This window comes from Lontra canadensis, unplaced genomic scaffold (genome assembly GCF_010015895.1).
Source record: "Lontra canadensis isolate GAN:19392208 unplaced genomic scaffold, GSC_riverotter_1.0 scaffold78, whole genome shotgun sequence".
Lineage (NCBI taxonomy): Eukaryota > Metazoa > Chordata > Mammalia > Carnivora > Mustelidae > Lontra > Lontra canadensis.
In genome coordinates, this window is record NW_022631072.1 from 2,206,411 (window position 1) to 2,228,507 (window position 22,097).

A 22,097-nucleotide genomic window follows, 5' to 3' on the forward strand; every position below is an offset into this window, starting at 1 on the left:
TTTCCAAATGTCATCACTATACAAAGAGAAGAACTCAAAATCACCTCTATCCCCTGGTACACTCTGATGCATTTCAAAGGCTAATTTTGATTTCACCCAGCTTTTGCTCAGTGTTCCCCATCTCAGGAAATGATACCAGCTGTTCAAGGCAGAAGCCCAGGGTCCCATGAGGAACCCACAACTGGCCCCCAAACTTAATTAAGTTGAAACTTTGTAACTATACCTCCAAAAGATATACTGCATCCCCTCCCTTCTCTCCAACTCCTCTGGGCACACCCCCTGCTCTGGCTGTAGGATCACCCTCCTGGCTCTCCCTCTTCAGTGCACTAACCCGTCCCCTGGCTCTACTCCAGCCTCTTCCTGTAAGACCTTCTCCACAGAGCAACACAAGCAGATCTTCTTAAAAACGGCATCCTATCATCTCTGTCTGAAGCTTAAAAACCTTCCAGTGGCTTTTGATTATACTTAGAATAAAATCCAAACCCCTGGCTTTATAGTCTATTTGATTTTGACCCTCCCTGCCTCTCCAAAACCCAGGCCGGGTTGCTGAATACGCGCTTCGCTCTGCCTGGAATGTCCCTCCCCAGGCTCCTTGCACAGCTCACTCCCTCGTAACTTTCAGTCCAACTTAAACATCATCTCTTTAGAGACAGACTTTCTCAAACTATCCTACCTCGGTCTTGTTATTCTGTTGTTATCCACCTGCCTGTAGATAATACTTTCATTTACGGCTTTCATTTATTTTCCCCATAAGACTGGATGCTCAAGGGGACTGGGACGTGTCTTGTTCACTCTGTACGTAGAACCATGTCTGACATGGAGCAGGTTCTCAGTAAGTATCTGTTAAATGAATGAATGAATCAATGAGTGAGTGAATGCAGGAATTAGGGGAAACTACATAGGCATTTGCTAAGCGCAGGGGATTATCCCCTTCAACATGATTTTATAGGATAAACACATTCCATCCATAAACTTTGGATAAAACACAGTTTTGGGAGTCTGATGGCTTTTGGGAACTACTTTTAAGGCTACTTTTAAGTCTGTTAACGTCTATGCGTAACAGTATGGATGTATCCTTTTTTGTGTCAGAACCCCACAAATGAATGACCCATGGGCACTGGTAACGCCAAAGCCTGGGGTCTGCAGCACGGAGTGGCTAAAGTAACCAGCAGCAAGAGAGGCACAGGCTACCAAACTCAACTCCTGCAAGAGAAGGACACCTGGAGGAAGCGGTTTCGTATTATTCAAAATCTCAGGAAAAGCTTATCAGATGTAAAGCTGAGAGAACACGGAAATGTGAAAATGTCCCCCGCTTACTATTATGATAGGAGTATTTAAGTTAATGGGATGGCAGAAGCCAATGCTCATTCCCTGAAGTTTTCAGGGAGCTCTCACTGGTGGTAACTGACAATCAGGGCCGCAATGGAGCAGAAAGCAAGCACGCTGTCAAAATACGGGCGTACACTTCAGAGCACTTCAGTTAAACTAGGTTCTCAGCTCAGCTACAGAAGATGCCCTTAAAGAAACACCTTCAAGCAGCTGAAAAACCATGTAAAGATCCCAAACCACATACAGATGATATAACATGGATACAGTGCTAAAGACCTGAGAAGGTCAAAACAACAGGGCCCCGAGAGCATGACGTCGTGAGTGCATGGATCTGTATGTGCAATGCTGTACGACATCTGTACTCGTGTGCGACTCTGTTTTCTTTCTGGGTCGAGGCTTCCTCTGAAACAGCAAGCCATTCAGGGAGGCCCTGCCTCGGAGCACAGGGCAGAGATCTATTGCTCTTGGCCTCCGGACTGTCCCTTCCAGCTTATGTGAGAAGACCGTGTTGACTGTGCTGCGAAAAAAATTAAAGGAAAGAAAAGCCCTACTGTTGCAACCACGCCAAAAAAGTATAAAGAAACAAACCCAGATGCTAGAATTTAAGGCATTTCCTCTGTTTTGTGACTATGTCCTTTAACTGAAAGTCAACAGAACATTAAAGGGATTAAGCATCCGAAAGCCCGGAGTGGATATTCTGTGGCCCCTCCTGGTTTACACACACCGGAGACATATATTTAGCTGACATTTTGTACTCATTTATTCAGCAGCATTCAAGGAAAATCACGGTATTGCTTTCAAACAGGACTGATTTAAATTTCTAGTGCTTTCTATTACTACAGATTGGTTCGTTTCCCTGACAGCCTGATTTCTTCCACAAAGCCGGTAAGAAAATAAAGTCACTTTTAAGCCCACTGCACATTTACCATCCCCCAATCCCTCCGTATGTCTGGGTTGTCATTTTAGAACTATTTTCTTCTAAGGACATTCATTTATTTTTGATGCTACAGATAACAGTAAATAGTGTGAGATATAATCATTTCATTTCGCTTCTCTTCCAGGAGGTACTTGACGTAAGATTTATAAAGACCTCAAACATGTTTTCTGGTAATAGAAAACAGTACTTCAGCCCATGGGACATATAGCAAAAGCAATCATGTTACATTATGTTCAGAAAATGTCTGTCAAATGGGCCACCGCATTGGGTGGCATGACTCCTATCACAAAGGAATTCTTTGAAACGATGGCAAAACTCTTGATGGAAAGGTTAATATGACTAAAGAGCAGATGACACAAAATTATAGAGCATCAAGTTAGTACGTGCTTTAATTAAAAATCCCTTTGAATTGATGAGTGATACAACTAAGAGATATTCTAAAGATCTAACATCAACTGAGAATAGTAATACACAGCAAAGAACTCAACTGCGGAGCTCTGAATGGCCAAATATGGCGACTCCTTTAAAAAAAAAAAAAAACAAAAACCAACAAAAAAACAAAAACACCATTTCCCTTAGGCTGGTCCAGAAATTGGGGCAGCTTTATCCTGCATTGATTCTAACCTTCTTCCTCAGTATTCTCCTTCTCCATATATAGAAAGTTGAAATGCAGTTCGTAACAAGTTAACAACCATTCCGTTTCTGTTTATCAGAATTCTGGGTTATTTACTGGAATGTTTTAAATAATTCTGTTGGGAGTCATCATGGTTACTAAAGGACATACCGTCTAATCGTGACCCGTAGCAGCTCTTGTCTACACAGAGGAAGAAAAGCTTTCTGACTTGTTGCTCTAGAAATGTCAACAAAAGGAAGACAGTTTTTAACTTTATCTCTCATATTTCCCTTGCTACTCAACAGGCTCAGCTTTACCAGCGTGTGGGAAGCAGATAGACGACACAATTTAATAGCAAAGTTGGGTGTGGTTGTTATGGTGATAAGGGAAATGAAACTGGAAGAAGTTGGAATAATATTTATTTGAAGACTCTTGCCTTATCTTCCATAAGCTATTCACAGAGTTCATAATATTACACCAGTTCTTAAAAAGCACTGCCGGAACATATAGCCAGGGGTTACATTCCAGGATTAACTTCTACTATCCAAGAAGAGCAAAATTTCCAGGAAACTCTTAATCACAGAATGTTAACACTACTGTCAACACTGTCATATTTAATAACTTCTAGGTAAATACAGATATACACATATCAGGTAGGATAAAAATTATCCTATGGTTGCACTTCTTTCCATGTTTTAATGTTATGTCACCATCTATGTGTTTATATACATCTAGCTATAGAATCATACATGTACATGGAACATGTATGTATACAAGGTACTTCTGGTACAGAAAATAAAGAAATGCACGTAGCAGGATTTTTTTTTTTTTTACAAAAAAAAAAAAAAAACAAAAAACCATGTTTCCTAACACTCATGGGCACACATGATTAAGAGACCCACATGGGATACACTTTCCAGATTGAATGTTTGCTTATTACTGAAATACCCAAAAGACCCCCAAAGAAGCCATTATAATAAGCTCTGAATTTAGGCAGACACGAAGCCAGGCCAGGAGGCATGAAAAAACACATAGGTAACATTTTTGGGAAGTTCCATGTCGCCCTGAGGTGTGACACCACGGCCTAATTTCCTTTGAATAATTTCTGACAGAACAGAAACAAATTGGCTCTCGGTCAGAAAGCACTCAAGAAGGTTCCACTGTGATTAGCAATGAGAATGCCAAAAGGCACCGAGAACATATAAATGCAGTAATATTATATCTTCTCTTTACTACCACAGAGATAAATATCACTTTAAATGCTACAAGGAAGGTAGTTAGAGAGTGTGAAAACCTCGCTAATTGCCCAGATCTGGGTCAGGCACAACTGAGACCATTAGATTTTATTTCATGACTTAGAGAGTAAGCAAGCAAGGTGCCCTGAGGCCATAGTAGGACCACCATGGGACAGGTCACCACAGCCCTGGCTCAACCTAGTTTCAAGGATACTGGCAGAAGCCCCTCTAAATGCACCTCTGCCATGAGCTCAAACTGCACCAAAACACTGAAACACAGGCATCCCTTCACCTTGCAAAAACGACACCTGATATTTACAAAGAGCTCCATGAGGCAGACTGGACTTTTTTGCCAAAGAAACAAGAATAGTAAATAATGCTTTTATATAATATAAATAGATAAACAAGGTCAGAATGTATTCTAGATATATCTCCCCTCCCTTCTGTTAAGGGGACAACCAGTGGTCTTACCTATCTTTCTAATTTCCAGGATCTTTACTCTCAATGACAGAACATGGGAACAGATTTTGAAGAGGAAAAAAAAAATTTTTTTTTCATTTTCCAAACCGGGTAAAAGAAGAAAGAAACCACATAAACTTGAGAAGAACATGATAAAATATGAGTTCATTTTATTGACACATAGCTTTTCTCTCAGTCTATAAAACTTGGATTTTTATCTACAAACATATGGATATATTAAGAAGAAGCACCAATTTTTTAACAGGATTAAATTCTTGTATTGTTCTTTTGTTAGTGAAACAGGAAAAGAAAGGCTACTGATAAGGAGAAAGCACTTTACTTGCTTTTCGGGAAATTAAAAAAAAAAATTCCAGCAACAGAAGAATAATGAAGCGTAGGAAAACTGGGAAGTTGTCAGCCAGGAACAAAAAACACATCTACAATTTAAAGGGACATTCCAGTCTCCTACAAATTCATGCAAATATTAATTCATCACGTGTTAATTCCTTCCCTCTTCCAGCTTTACAGGCACTGCTTCTAGCTGTTACTTCCTCCCAATGCAAAAACATTAGCAACAGAAGCAGGAAGTCAGAAGCAGGAAGGCCCACAGTAAGAGTACAGCCCCAGCTTCAAATGGATCAACAACCAATGTGAATCCATTATTATCTGAGAGCATGCACCAGTAAAAGAATGGCCTCACAGGTTTCAAAATCACTCAAATGCTCAGAACAGCATGCTTAGTGGTTGGTTTAAACTAGGGAATGAGTCACATCTTATTTTTATTAGAATATTTCTTTAAAGAGCTCCAATATTGAATTTTAGTGCTCTTAAATACCTTTCTTGAGAAAGTTATATATTTCACAAAGAAGACAGAAGCACCAGTTCTGGGAGTAAACATAATATGCCTATGAATCATACAATAGCTTTTAACCGAATTAATGTGAGCTTTGATTTATTTGTTTCCCAGGATCTTCTAGAAGGTCTCCCGTGCACAACCACATTCAGACTGGGAAGGGCCACGGAGTTATTACAGCCATCTTCTCAGGGCACAATCCTTTCCACATCACCTCAAATGCAGCCATGCAGCTGGGCTGGCCCCAGGCGTGGGGATATGCTCTCGGGAAGGGGCAGGACTGACTTCCGGGATCCCTGCTCCATCCTGAAGAGCTTTCCTATGTCTGGACTGAAGGACTTTCACAGGTACTTTTTTTTTTTTTTTAAGATTTTATTTATTTATTTGACAGACAGAGATCACAAATAGGCAGAGAGGCAGGGAGAGAGAGAGGAAGAGAAGCAGACTCCCTGCTGAGCAGAGAGCCTGATGTGGGGCTCGATCCCAGGACCCTGGGATCATGACCTGAGCTGAAGGCAGAGGCTTTAACCCACTGAGCCACCCAGGTGCCCCCTTTCATAGGTATTTCACAATTAGAAAGGATTAAAATGCAAGCTCTGGCTGAAGTAACATTCTAGAGTGTAATCAATCAACAAGAGTAAATAATTTAACATTTTGTCTAGATTACAGGAGCTGGCAATAAAGAGAGAAAGAGAATGCCAGGCTTCTGAGGTGGGAAAAAAAAAAACTGAAAGAAAAGAATGGGGCGGCCTTAGAGGGAAAAAGATAAATTGGCGATTTTCACCATTTTCACTTAAGGCTGGCTCCATTAACCTTCATTAAGAAGTGGAAGAAACTGTAGTTTTGACTCAAAGTCTATCTTTCTGTGTGACTGCATGCTTTCAGCCCTGTCTCCTTACATTAATACATTTCTCTGCTGTTTCAAAAATTAAAACCCTCTTTATTCAAAAAAGGTTTGTTTTGTTTTGTTTTAAGAGGATCTCTTACTCATGGTAGTAGTAACTACATAATACTGGCAAGGCTGGAAAAAGGTTTCCATCAGAGAATCCTTACCTATATTGATATAGTTATAAGGACATCTGAAATGATCACTTTTTGATGGACTGCAAATTAAAACCATTAGCTTTGCCAGAGTTGTCCAAGATCCTAGATTACGGTTTTGGAATACTAATTACATTAACTAATGAGGTTTTAATGGCCTGAGTTTGGGAATGACAATTCCTGAAAGCCCACACCCTCTGGGCGGTTGATGGGGACAGCTGGGCCTGGGGCAGGAGGACACAGAAGGTACAACTCCAGCTCTTCTATGGGGAGTGGTCAGGCTCCCCCTGTGGCAGCTCAGAAGGATAGGATTCCAATCCTTTGCTCCTGTCAGGAAAAACCCTTGTGGGGGCCGGGATTTAGCAGGACACAGCTGGGCAATGCAGCAACTCAGCGGCTCTTCACAACAGAGTGCACGCCAAGCCCTGGGAATAACGGAAAGGTCACCTACAGCCAAGTCCGAAACCACAAATGTGCAAGGGCCGGCTCAGGGTTACCCAGAAGCTGAAACGTTCACCTGCTAAAGGCAAGCCTCAGACCAAAGTTTCTTAAGCGTTTCTGGTAGATGGAAGCAGCAAAGCTTGGCCCCCAAAGAATACCGTTTCTCTAACTGAAAGCATCAGGTTCTTTTTTGTCCCTTTAATACTAAGTGTGTTTTAAAAAATATAAACTAAGTGTATGGTATTTAATCTTGAAACAAGCATACACTTGTAGCAAAAATCGTTCACCTACAACTTCTGGAACTCTTGTACCAACGTGGGAGCAGATATAGACGGGAAGGGGACAGACAGACGTCTGGGCTCTACGTAATTTGGACAGAAGAGACAGCTTGAGAGCACAGAGAATGAGTTAAAGCAAAGAAAGGGAGGAGACATTAACAAGTGGTACAGAACATTATTGGCTATTTACATTTAACTGCATAGAAAATATCATTCTAAGGGTCAGACTGAAGGTTTCTTTACACCATTTCCTGGAACCCTAATGCAGCTGAATAAAACACTCTTCTGCACAAACACAGACAGACAGACACACTCCCCTCCTAAGCACTAGGATACAAAAAATTTCATCATAACAGGTTTTTGTGTGTGTGTGTGTGTGTGTTTTGCTAGGCACAAGAAATCACAACAACCAGAAGGTCACTGTATGACTTCCAACAGTTAAAATGCAGGTATAATTATTTAAGCAACTGTTCCTCTCCAACTGGTCTCATGCCAAGTTCCTTGAGTTTCCTGTTTTGATTTCCCAGATATTTGAAACTGGTTTCCGCCTTTTGGTAGCCCCTTTTTCCCCCCTGTACCAGTTATCAAGACATCAAAACAACAATTTGTAACTATAGCATAAAATTCTAAAATACTGATTTAGTTGTCAACCTAAATAAGAAAGTCTACTACTTATGAAAATAAATAATGGTGTCTATGCTTTCCTTCCCTATGGCATGGCTGGAATCTAAAATGAAATACATATATTTAGATTTTAAAGTCACCTTAAATATTTGCTCCAAAACAGAAAAGGTAGATCATATTACTGATTTCTGATGGTTTTACAAAGCGAGGAGACAGCAACAGAGGTTTAATGTCGCGTGAGAGCCGTACTGTCCTCATTAAGCATGCGTCTTTAAGGACACTTGGACTGCTAAGGGGAAAATCAAAATCGGGGACCTTGATGGTAATGAGGACCCTCAGCCACCTGGAAGGTAGGGTTAAGTGGCTTCTTCTCCTTGGTCATGTGTCTCCATACCTGACAAGTCCTGTAAACTGAATACCTAGAAAAGCCTACCCTACGAAAAACAATCTGCAATGTGTAATTTTAATGAAGCACGTGACTAACTTAGAAATGATGAATTGGTGGAAGTCCCGGAGTAGGGAAGGCCCAGCCCCTGCAATGCGGCGCGCTTGGCTTCCAGAGAAGGAAGAGTCAGAGCCTGACAGGTCAGCTTCTTGTTGACTGTTACTCCTTCGGTAGTAAGTACATATATTCCACTATCAAGGATTATATAAAAGCCAAGTACTTCCCAAAGGTTCTTCCCCTAAAATGTTCTACACTCACCCCATTTCTATCCTCCCTTCCACCAAGCTGTAAGGACTTCATGAATTTAACTCTGCTCTATCATAATCTTACAGTCTACAGAAGTCTTATTTTGGGGAAACATATGATTTGATTTTCAGTGCCCCAGATCCTGTGAATTAATGATTACACTGGATCATTTTTACCACAATCAATATTATGTAGTAGGAAAGATTTGGGGATAATGACAATTAATACCATGTAGATCGATATAATTAAAAAATCTACAGACCAAAGACCAAATAGGTGAACTTCTAGAAAGAATCACCTCTACTAAAAGCTATTTCTCCTCAGCATCCAAGTCTTGGGATTTGTTTAGCTCTTCATCGTGTGATCCTACATGTGGACGATGAAAAACTTCTACTGGGTTTTAACTTCTTTTAATATTTACTTGGAAAAAGCTTTAAAAATTGTATGATAAAACCACTGCTATGTATTAATGTTTGAAGACAGGCTTTATGACAGATGCTCTGTATTTAAAAACAATGAAAGTAGTAGAAATCAAGAGTAAGTCCAACAATCACTTAAAGATAAGATGTTCTTTCCGGGGGAGACAGATCCGCATCAACCTTCCAGGACTGCTGCTCAGTGCAGGAAAGAACTAGCAGCGCAGCCTCTCCTGGGGGCTCCCAGGAAATGCACACTAGTCCAGTCCCTGTAAATCAAAACCTCGGTGTGTCCACTAAGCCCTCTCAAGTCTAAGGAACCTAGGGAACTCCCTGTGCACCTGGCGCCCAGACCTCCCCATGGACTGCAAGCCCCACGTGGGAACATGGGTCAAGGGCAGAGCCGGGTGCCTCGGTCATCTTTGTACTTATAATGGGATGGCAGCAGATGTCCTGCTATGGCAGACAGTGTCTCCATTCCACACAGTGCCAGTGCCCAGAGGGTCAGGAGGGAAGTCTGTTGCACTATCTCAAAGACAGACGGATGTTTAATAACGTGCCCATCTCCATTTGATCACATTTCCTTGAGTATTGTGAGGGTGTGTATATGTGTGTGTGTGTGTGTGTGTGTGTGTGTGTGTGTGATCCCTACAGCACAAAACGTTTGAGAAAAAAGTTCTGTGGATAAAAGGATTCAGTATCTGATTTCTTTCTACATACTAATTAAATTTTTGTCTACTAACAAATATTACAGATGGCATCACAAGGTGCTCTCTCTGATGAGGCCACACACAGCACAGGTTGTACCGTGGGCTAGACTGAGAAAAAGATAAGAATAAAATGTAGCACTTAGACTTGTGTGAAAAAAAAAAAAAAAAAAGGGAAATGTAAAACGCTAAAAATGGAATAATAAGCCCACATAATATTAACATTTCCTCAGGTATGACTGAAAGAGTAAATTTAGATCACAGAATAATTAATAAAAATTGAGGTTCTGAAGCAACTGTTATTTAGGTTTTTAAAAACTGAGAGGAAAAATTCTATAAAACAGAAGTCATTTGTCTGTATCGAAATTAGTTTAGCATCAGAACATACAGCCATATAATGTAAATGTTCCTCTTGTTTTAAGCAGAAGAGAAAAAAATACAAGTATCTAACTAGCTACATAAATTCTCTCATCTTTTTTCTTTTTTTTAAGATTTTTTAATTTATTTACTTGACAGAGAGAAAGCACAAGCAGGGGGAGCAGCAGGCAGAGAGATGGGGAGAAGCAGGCTCCCTTCTGCGCAGGGAGCCTGACGGGGCCTTGACCCCAGGACCCTGAGATCATGACCTGAGCCAAAGGCAGATGCTTAACAGACTGAGCCACCCAGGTGTCCCTCTCCCATCTTTTTTTCTAACCTTTAATTTTTGCCTAAACATATACAGTCCATGCAACATAAGTTTACAGAACAGAAAAATGCTTAAAGAAAAGACATCATTTAAGACAGTTATAAAATATCTTTAAAAAAATTAAGAGCAAGTTCCCGTAGCCTATCTAAAATGTGATTCTGTTTATACCTTTCTATCTGCACCTTTAGGGTCATTTAGAATATGGCCCTCAGTTAAATGCAAAACAAAGTCAAACTGGTAGACTCAGATGTAGTGATAGCATGTGCTCAACACTTACTTTCTGAATTAATAAATGAATAGAGAACAAAGATGAATGAAGAAAGCAAGCAGCTCCGAAGTGAAAGAAGGAACCTCAGAAGGTTACAGACAATGTTGAGAGGATTCTTCTGGACCGAAAGTGGCTACAATTTTCGTGCTCTTTCCTTACTTTCCCATCCAATTGTTTACTCGCCTTAGCATCCTACCCCGGATGGCTCTGATCTCAGGTATGGGTCTGACCAGACCCACTCCTGTACTCTCAAACACTTTAAAGGCTTTTCTGAATAAGGAAGTACAAATCAGTCAATCCACCAATAATTGATGATTAAAATGATATACTCCATTTTATACCTTCCACTCCCAGGGGCAGCGACACTTGTGTTTAAGGCTAACTTGGGACTGGCCACCAGCAAGGCTTCCTAGGCTTTCCCTCCCTGTGCTGAGGGAACACTTCCTGCACTGCCATCACTGCACTCGCAGTGTGCCAACACGGCCAGCCATGTGTGTCGTCTGTGGAGCACACACACTACTGTCTCATTAAACTTCTTAAAAACATTCACTCTCCTCACATCGTTTGCGTACTCATTAACAGCACGACACTCTCACTGGGAAGATGACTCACAATCCTTATCTCCAGCCCAGATCTCTGAGGTCCAGACTCCTAGGTCCTGTCTTCCCCTTGATCCCACAGACACCTCAAACACAACAAAACAAACTCAATAGCCACCTCATCCAGCCCCCCATAAAGCTGCTCTCCTTGTGGTCCACATTCTAATAAATAACACCACTAAACAGCCTGACCTCTATGCCCTCTTGAGCCTCTAGCTTGACAATCACCCCCTCCTCCCCAAATCTGGCCATCTTCAATTTCCTCATGCTCCAAAGTCAATCAGCCACTAAAGCCCACTGCCTTGGCCACTATAATTTCCTCCTAATCTGCACTCTTCTGTCCATCCTTTCTTTTCTAGCTCCAAGGCTGTTCTCTCTCTCTCTCTTTGTCTCCCCCTTTCTGTTGAGCCACCCAACATACTTCTCACAGCTGAACTCGGTTCCCAAACCCTCCACAAAGTCTTCCTTGATTGATCCAGCTTATTAATGTTGAGTTTTTGTCTACTCCATATATAAGACGATGATGTAAAGTATCACATCCCAGTTTCTTTGATTATCTTGTCTCTAAAATATCTTTTAGAGAAAAAGTAATTAAATGAAGCCCCAAATTATAAACCATTTAATGTTACCACAAATGCTTTTAGCTAAACTAAAGGAGGAATTTCTTAAACCCTAATCTTCCTCCTTTTGCAAAATATTCATTGTGTCTCCAAATAGGAGTAAATTTCACATTATCTATACTATCCCAGTAATCCACACGATGAATATGCACCAATGCCTAAAAAGTATATTTAAGAACACACTTTATGGATCCCACACAGGTATCCCTTCAGCTAGTCTCCTCTGTGTGGACTGGGTTTTTATTTTTCTCTAGAATCTCTCAACAAAGTTATACCTTCTTGAAGAAAGGAAGGGCTGACCTCTTCTCAGGGATATAGGCCTTTGTAGTCCTCAGTACACTTACCACTGAGCTTGAATTCCACTTACTGAGTTAATTACATAAAAAATTAGCTTAAGTGACAAATAGCTCTACTTGGGTGTCAGATTTAATTTGTCCAAAACAAAACTCTTGAATCTTCCTTAAATCTACTCCTGCTCCTAGGAAAGGGCACCACTTTGCTTAAAACCCAGCATCTAAGAGTACTCCTTGATTCTGCTTTCCCTTACCCCCAATGCGTAATCCATCAACAATTCTAGTTCCAGATTATATCTCAAATCCACCTATCCCGTCATCTCCAGCTCTGAAGTCTGAGGCACCATTACCTCTTCCCCGAACTACCGAAAGAACCCCTACCTGCCACTCAGTTCCCATTCTTGCTTCCTGAGGCTTCCCACAAGTCTCTGCCCCACCAGACACACTGCTGAACACACACAAAGCAAGTAATGCTATTCCCGTTCATAACCCTTTAACAGCTTTTTAAAATAGCTTTCCCATGTCCTCATGATAAAAGCCATTCAGTCTAACCTACAGGGCATTATGTGATCTAACCCGCATCCTCCTCTTCCTCTCCCATAACATTCCAGTCTCATGGACCTTCTTGTTTTTTCTTGCTATTCCTCCAACACACCAAGCTGGCTTAGAACTTTCACCTCTGTGGTTCCCTCTGACTGGAATTCTTTCCTGTCAGAGCATCCTAAATCTGATACTTTCTTACATTCACATTTTAATACAAATGCTCTCCCTTCATGGAAAACTTCCCTGACCTCTGTACCTAAAAGCAATTTTCTCACTAACCCCAGTAATTCTCGTATCATCCTAATGACTGTTTTTCAGAGCTCCCATCCCATTATACAATATTTTCTGTTCATGTCTGTGTTTCCATGTGATCCCCTCCTTCTGAATGTCAGCTCCATGACAGCTGTATCCCCATCCCAGAGATCTGTGCCCAGCACATATTAGGCACTCAATAAATATTTGTCGGATAAATGAATGTCTGAATGTTTTCCAGGGTGTTTTTCATCCTTCCTGAACTCGGTTTCATATTTCTGACTACTTTTTGAGTTTCTGACCACTTTGAACTATAATAAATTTTTTTAGAAAATAAAAGCCACTGACCGCAGCACTGAGTCATATGCATACCTGAAGGTCCACCTCACTCACTGCACCGTGGAAATCTTTGGTGGCCACCCTGACTACGGTTATTAAGCTCGGAGTGGCTCCTCCAGAGAACTGGGCAGCTGCAGGGACTGGTACTGCTCTTGCTACTTTCGTCCCCTCCTCTGATGATCCATCAGTTTAACTTTTGTGAAGTTCAGCACAACATTTTACCAAATCAAGAATGAACAGAGAGTGGAGCATAAAATTATGAGCCTCGTTAAGATCAAGGTGGGGCGACCTGCAGGTCATTCCCTTTATCAGACTTCCTCCTCTTCGGAGAAACACAGAGGATTCTGACAAGGCGTTCCGCACAGCGCCAAGGTCGGCTGTTACCCAGTGTCCTGCTGCCTCTACATTTGTGACCAGCTGATCTTACGGGGACGTGTTCATGGATTTTAGGCAAGAAAACATGTGGTAAAATCCCAGACCAACTCCTTCCCTTTTAAACGGAACTTGTTTAATGCCCAGAAATTAAGAGTATTCTTCATTAGTCTATAAATATGATACTGAAATGCCCTTCAATGACTTCCACACATTTTTTTTAAATGTTGCTACGGTTATGTTTAGAACTCATGCTCAGAATTTACTCTCAAAGCACAGAAGTGAAGACACGTGCTTTCTCATTACGCTCTGGCAAGAATACTCCTCCTCCCGCCCCACCCCGGCCCTGCACACTTGAACACTAGAAACCACCCGGAAGAATGGACCTACGCAGAGGGCTTTAGCTAGAACAAACTACTTATCTTCCCACGAGAGAACAACAAGAATCAAGTCTAACCTACTAACTAGTAAGTCTAACCTACTAACGATGAGGTCACTCATCATTACTGGACTCATCCTCACTGGGCTCGGCAAAATTGTCCATGCCCTGAACAACCCTCCCCCCCACCAAGTCCTTCTACTGAGCCTTCTGGAACTAACGGTCATTACCACAGTCCCCTCTGGCATCCTTCTCCCCTCACCTCCATGTTTTAATGGAAATACAGGTACCCCTGGTTCCTTGGTCCCCCAAAGTCCTCACGTGTAGGGGTGGCTTCCTTTCCCACACTCTACAAACCTGAGGCTGGGAGCGGTGTCCCCTCTGTTCTCACTGTCCTTTCAGGTCACTCTTCCCACCCCCCTTTAAAAAATGAAACCTTGTTCATGTGAAGCACATGTGATGGGATTGTGGACGTGCTGCAGGGAGCTGTGTCTTCCTCATTTCCTGCTCCTGTCCTTCCTGGCACAGGTCACACACCACCACCGACAAGACTCCTGCATGACCCTGGATCTTAGACCTTCCCTTCCTATCAGACACACCAGGAAACGTCCTAACCCCAGTTAGATGCCCCTGTCCACCTACACTGCGTCTGCACTGGAGCTGGAGGAAGCAACGACTGTGTCGGGGATGGCCCTTCCAACAGGTATGTGCGTGCCTCCAAGCTGCAGTGAGCTGTCCGTACCGGTAGGCGAGCGGAACCTGCGTTCCTGGTTAAGGCACTCGTCCCCTCTCTCGGAGGTCTAGTTCACATCCTCCTCCTCAGTATTTCACACCTCCTCTCCCACCTCAGTGTCCGCGGACAACCTTGTTTATCGTGTCTGAGAAAAAGAAACAATTTTGCTCCTCTCTCCAACACTTGGCTCCTATAATGAGTGCTATCTTGCTTTTTACTAGATCATTCTTGCCATCATTCAAACATGCATATCCTCATATATCCTCATTCAAATATGCATACCCTCTTGACCCTCTCTCTACATCCCTAAAACAAACACCCAGTCATCCAGTTCCACTTCAGCACAAACATCTCAAAAGCGTCCCCACCTCCGTGACTTGGACTAGCATTCTTGTGCTATTTCAGGTGGGAACCCTAGAATCATCTTTGTGCACTTCTATCCCTGTCTCTCAGCAAAATGGTGTGTATGCGCCTCTTCCCTGCTGTCTCCCTGCTGGTCCCCAGTTCAGCCTCCAGTGGCACCACATCTAAGTACCTGAAATAGCTCTCCAGGGAGCCTCTGGACTGCAGTATCTCCCCTGCTAACCCACTCAGCATCCCCCCAGAGCCGCCATCTGCCCATAGATGGAGGGCCTCGCTGGGCTCTAATTCTCTCTGCTCATAAACCTGCAATGGTTCCTGAGAGTTCCTAGGACCAGGCCTAAGCTCCCTCTGAGATGTGAAGACACTCTGTCCTCCAGTCCCAGGTTGCTCCCCATCTTTAGTTCCTCTGACCTATCAACATAAAAGCTTTTAGATCACCATCCCCTGTGTCTTACATAAGTCATGTAAGTCCTACTTCAAAGTTTCATTCTTTTGTCCATATTGTTCTCCTTCCCAGAACCCATCACCACGCAAATTCCAAACTGTTCAGACTCCACCCCCTCCAGGACACCTTACCCTACAATTCCAGGTCACACTCTCCCGGTCTTAAATTCCTAGAAGCATTCTAAATCTTCATTGCTTTTAAGGACTCCCATAGTATACGGTACTGTATCACCACTAATTCTTTCATATGCCAATACACACTCGACTACCGGCAGGGCTTTCTCCTTCCAACTTGTTTCTCAGGAGAAGGAAATCCCCTAATACTGACTTCTTACAAGATCTTGAATATTGCAGGGTGCTTTATTTTGAAAAACCAAAGTACTCTTTGTAGAAGATAGATTAACTTTAAATGAGCTCAACCAGTTCTACTTTTGGATTATATAGAGGTCATCTAACAGAATCTGTTTAAAAAAACAAAAAGTAAAGAAATTTAATCAGCTAATTATTCCTGGGGGAATGCTCTCAAAATTGGAAGTGCTAGATCTTGTACACAATCTACTTAGAATCACTTTAAAAATCAATGCGGTTAATCTCCACATTGTAAAGATCATGAATATACACATAACTAATTTAAAAAATGCAACTGTCCCACTTTTATGTGAAAAAAGACACTGAATTTTGAACAAAAGTTCTTGTGATAACTTAGATTCGCAACTGCTGCACAGGAGACCATTCAGTTGGTGAAGACGGCCTGCTGGGGAGCAAGGCGTTAAGGGACCTGGAAGGGAGCCTGAACAAACATGGTGGCAACAACAGAGATACATTTGAAACGTTTTAGGGGGTTGGGGGGGGAACAGTTTTGTGAAATATAAGAGCGGCAAAAATCGTCTAAATTGCTGTATCATTTTATTTCAGATCATGTGATTTTCAGTATTATAAGAAGTAAATTATTTAAACAGATATTTGACCACTCCATGTATATCCCTGCAAGTTTATTTATGCTAAAATTGGCAAAATACTCTTTTCTCTTTTTTGACAAGCAGTGGAGTAGGGACAGGGGTTAGCAAAGAGCCACAAGATGATAAGAATGAACTAGGTTACATGTTGTCCAATGTCATGATGTAGTAGGAAAAATACTTTACGTGGTTCGTCCTGGGCTTATTACTGAGCCATGGCATGGAGCTCAGCTTTCCAGTTTTCTAATTTAAGGGCCAGACTAAATGTTACCTAACTAAGACACTCTGTAGTTCTAAGATTTTACTTTTACTGTTTCCTACTATAATCTCTTTTAATGCTTCAGCAGCATTGGTAAATAAAAAGAGAAAAGCTATTTTAGAGGCTGTCATAAATTTTGCTTTCTTTATTACCATTTAACAGGAACTGGAAACTTAATACAATTCAAAAACTTCAGTCTTCCTATACTGCCCTTATGAGATCTCACATATCCTCACTATTCCAAACCGATTACCAATCTCTCCACCCTAGAATGACATCATGATAGAGATAACAGGTATACTTAAGAATGTCTGGCTCTGCTCTTTTTGTTCCACATGAGGAACATGGAGCTAGGACAGAGTTTCATGCCAGTCTGGGGCCTTATCCTTTGTTAATCCTGGTTTCGAGCCATGGTATCAAGCTCTGGGCATGCCACTCACAGTTACTGTAGCTAGGAATCATACTTCCATGTCTCCAATCTATTGCCTAGGTTTTCTGCAGGAATGTACAAAAGTTATAGGCCATAGGAGCACAATTTTGTTATTTTAATGTAATGTCTGACTTCATTCCACAGGAGAACCACCAACGACCCATCCACACCTAAGTGGTTTTGCTCCACGGCAAAACCCACCCAAGCCTTCAGCCATCCCTGTGCAATCCTCCCATCTCTGCTGAAGAGACACACTTTTTGCCAGATGAGCTGCATTTCTCATTAGCACTCCCCTCGTGGACCGTCCCTGCTACAGTCAATCAAGCGGAATGGAGCTGGCGACAACAGATGCCCATCGCGAGCACACCGCTTGTGAAGTCATCCCGTATGCAGAGGTGACCTAAGCAAGCTGGCGCAAAGCACCCGGCTCGTGAGCCACAGCATTACCAAAAGCACAGCCCGCAGGACCCGCAGACGCACATGGCACACACAAACACGCACCAGCCCATCAGTCATCGGGCGCTTCTTGTTTGGGACTATAAAAGGTACCCGTCTCTGTAAGCGCGTCTCTGCGTCTTCGAGCTCCAACACGACACAGCGCGAAGCCTGACAACTGGGAATCAGTACTTACCTTCGATCCTCTTCAAAGCTGAAAGGCACATGTCCTTCCTGGGAAACTCAAAGGGATTGTTGCAGGTGCGAATGGTGTCACATTCACATTTCCCGTTGATTATATTGCATCCGGAGACAAGGTTCTCGTTGCAGGGTTCAAAACCAAGCAGCTGGTCATCGTCCCAGTTCTCGTCTGTAAAACAATGAACAACCACAGAATATTGCTTGCAGCTTCATTCAAAGGCCTGTCTGAAAGCAAAAATGTGCAAAGATGTCAAGATTAACACCTGACACTGACACCTCGATTTATGAAAGATGGTTTTGGCTGCAATTTGACCAATGAATGAAATCCAGCCTCCGAATAAGTGAGAAAAAGGAAACAGAGCCATACATGTAGACATTAAATAACCACATACACAAACGTATATGATCAAAACCCACCACTTCTCTTATGTGTTATTTTACAAGGATTCTTGGATTTTCCTGCTTTCAATAAAATTATAGGAGACATTTCTGTCAACTTACAAAATGATTCAAAAACACCCACAGTTTTGTTTTTTTTTTTCAGCCCATCTGGTAGAGGCAAGCTTTGGGTTTAAAACAGCTGGCAATTTAATACATCAAGACAGTTAATCAGCATAAAACCTCAGATACCACCAAAGAATGGAGAATGGATACAGCGGTAAAGGAGTCCTCCAACGCATTTCAGCTCAGATGCTAATGTCCACAGGGCCCAAAACCAAAGCCAGAGAGGACAACGAAACTGAGGGCTACAGCTTAGGGAGAGGATAAGGAAGTCACATGCTGAAGCTGGGACCAAAATCACTATCCTGGTCATGGAATGATAGGAGTAGACTGTAAGAAACAAAGCAGATTTCAAAATTATGTTCATGGGCTCCAGCTCAGACAAACGAAACACGGAACAAGCACGACAGGACCGTCGGCCAGCTCAATCCTGAATGGTATTTCTCACAGCTGAAACACCTCTTACAGGCAATCAGACTATTTATGAGTCTTTGGGGCACTGTATGCATTTCCCCCCTCTTAACATGATCTTTAATAGACACTTTGTCGTACCTTAACTAGGTACTACCTGTTAAATAGTAAACATGTTTCTGATAACCGTATCTGGAGAGAATTTTTTAAAGTACTTGAATTTAAGATCCCTTAAACCTGCTGCTCACACAAAGGCAGGTATAAAGCCACTCTGAGAATGTGTTTTCGTAGAAGACAGTGTAAACAGATGGCTGTAATTCTTTTTACAGCTGAAATTTTACTTCTGGTGACATCACTAACTTAATGCAAAAGACTGTTCTCTCTTCCTGAAATAATTTTTTTGTCAAGGGGTCTTTAAAAAGATATCACTTACAATATAAAGAGCTTCATAGCAATTCTTTGAAAACCTCTTCTGTTCTGATTTCAGGCTCATTTTCTTGATGAAAGTCTCCAGCTCTTAGTAAAACGACTTTACAAGTTTAAACAAAAACACAATTAATCTGTTTTAAGATGTTTTCCTGTTTAGCCTATATTTGGTTTTTAGAAATAACATGTAAACACACAAAGGTACATTCCTACCTTCAAAACAACACTGAAATTACTAAATTATCCTGAAAGGAAAACCAGAAACGAACATAATGAAAGAACTTGATGTGGGAAAGTGGTTAATAATTTAGGCTTCAGTTATAATACAGAATACATTGGACATATAAACCATTTCCCATCTCTACATTTATTTGTTGAACAAGCTATCAGTACTACTCTCCTAATCCAGTTCAGTGAAATTTGTCATGAAAGAATTTTTGTGACTTTATATTCAAATCTGTAACTCAAAGTTAGTTCACCCCTAGGAACTTAAAAACTTATAAGAAATCAAGTAACATTTGAACCACTGGAAAACTAGTCTCTTCTATTTCTCACTTCCCCATCATATTCAGAGAAGAAATCTTTATTACTATTGGTTAATCCATCACCAAATCGAGTGGATACTGATTTTTTTTTCCCCACAGCAAACCTCCTTTCTTTCCATTAGAACTAGAACTCCCTGAAGACTTCATTCTCCTGAAGGACTGCAACATCCCCTTCCTAGTCTCCCTACCACTATCCTCTTGCCTCTCTACTAACTCCTTTCCCCATGCTATCATCAGAATCATTGTCCTCAAAAAATAAACCTGCTCAGTGGTCCTTTCTTATTAACAAGAAAAAGCCAGAACTTCTTAGAGTGGAATAAAAGGTTCCTCATGATACGGCTTGCACTTCTACAGACTCAGGTTTCACCAATCCCACACATCCTAATGCACTAAGCACCCTGAGATTCTCACTACAAACCCTGAGTAACTGCTTCCCCACCCATCTGCCTAAAACACCTCCCCCCCTTCTTCCTGTGGTAACTTCTATTCATCCATCAAGACCCAGTTCAAATGTTACCTCTTTGGGGAAGTTTTCTCCACTATGAGCAGCTCCATTTTCCATGCCCCCTCAGGCAGGTGCACAGACCTCCAGTCTCCTATGGTACTGGCTTTAGGTAAGTCAAATTTCCCCACTAGGTAGAGTCCTTGTGCATAGGAGCTGGGTCTTATCTAATTTTGAACCCCCTTAACCCTAGAACTTAGTTCAGTGTTCATTACCTACACGTATGGTACTATAACATACATACATACATATATATATGTCTTTATATATATGTATGTATGTAAAATTATATATATATGTATGTATGTAAAATTATATATATATATGTATGTATGTAAAAAATAGGACTATATATCTAGCCACGTATTTCGTCAGTGGTATGGTCAATGCTGCTGTCCATATGTTTTTAAGAAGACCATTTTATTTGACTGTGAAATTCGAATTAAAAGGCAATTGCTGTTGATGCTCTTCCCAACTTCTTACTGATTCCTGCTTTGTTCCCAGTAGAAGCCTGTGGGCAGCAGCAACAGGCTGATGGGAAGATGCACAGCTAAGCTCGACTGTCCCCTCAAAAAATGCACGGCCACCATGTCCAGTTAGGAAGCAGTGGACTCTGAACCCCAAAATGTCTTATATACCTTTTTCTTTTTTGAGAGGAAATCTTTTTAATTCTATGCCCCCACCCTAATCAATACTTTTTCTTCTTGGCAAATAGTTCCCTTAGCAACCACTGCACTACAGGATCAAGTACAGCACACTTCTGAGACAAATGCTTTTATGTTTTTCTATTACAGAACATCATACTTTAAAATAATTTAAAAGCCAACCAACAGGAACTCAAAGCAAAAATTCAGTGAGGTTTGAGTGTAGAAATCAAATCTGAGCCCAACAGTTCTGCAGCGAGCGGCTGGCAAATCTGATGTTTCTAAAGATTTATTTTTTTTTTATTATTTATTTGACAGAGAGAGATCACAAGTAGACAGAGAAGCAGGCAGAGAGAGAGAGGGAAGCAGGCTCCCTGCTGAGCAGAAAGCCCGATGCGGGACTCGATCCCAGGACCCTGAGATCATGACCTGAGCCCAAGGCAGCGGCTTAACCCACTGAGCCACCCAGGCGCCCATGGCAAATCTGATGTTTTTAAATCTCTCTTAAGTAAATCCATATACACAACGCAAAGATGAGGGCTTTGATTCTCTGAATCCTGATTTCTCCTTGGACTGGTCAGGGGGTAAAAAAAGGAGTTACAAACAGGAGTACTGCCCTTTAAATATTTATTTCAAGTAGTCTTTTTTCCCCGGTATTCTCCACACAAGATATAGTCTCCAGCCAGAAAAGACAACTGAGATACCTCTGCGACTATACTTTTAAGTTTGTAACTTCTGCAAGACACGAAACCGGGACGTTGAGCTATTTTCTCTCAATATAAGATGAGAGAAATCTAATAATTTCAAGTATGAATTAAAATTCATGTATGTTTGAGTATGTCAAAATGCGTCAAGTCCCTCAGTGAGGAGACAGTCACACGGAACTGCTGACAGGACAGCTCCACTCGGAGGCTTGGAAGACATCCCGAGACGTGATGCTCTCCTCTCAGATTGCCACGGCACTTCACCATGAAACACAGTCACCTCACACACACTTCCCATTTCGTCCCCCAGAACAACAGTACGAGATGCAAAAACAAGGGTAATGAGGGGCAAGAGACGAATGCGATGACTGGCGGTTGGTGCCGCCGCCTCCCTTCACACTGAGATACCAGCAGTGCGACCACCACTGCCTTTGAAGCCTTGGTGCAAAGGATGACACACAGAATAAAAGAAACACTTTAATACTGCCATGAAGACAGTCTGGACCTCATAGACTACCTGAAAAGGTCTTGGGATCCGCCCCCGAGGGGTTGCTGTTGTAAAGAGCATG

General features: G+C 41.8%; 1 protein-coding gene across 5 annotated transcripts in view; it reads right to left on the reverse strand.

The window, feature by feature from the left end:
- The window catches only part of CRIM1 (cysteine rich transmembrane BMP regulator 1), a 185,926-nt gene that overhangs the window by 128,076 nt on the left and 35,753 nt on the right, over positions 1-22,097 (reverse strand). For all 5 annotated transcript variants that reach the window (XM_032881883.1, XM_032881884.1, XM_032881882.1 and 2 more), the window contains exon 2: positions 17,791-17,964. In XM_032881883.1, coding sequence (XP_032737774.1) covers positions 17,791-17,964 — 174 coding nt within the window. The remainder of the gene's footprint in view (positions 1-17,790; positions 17,965-22,097) is intronic.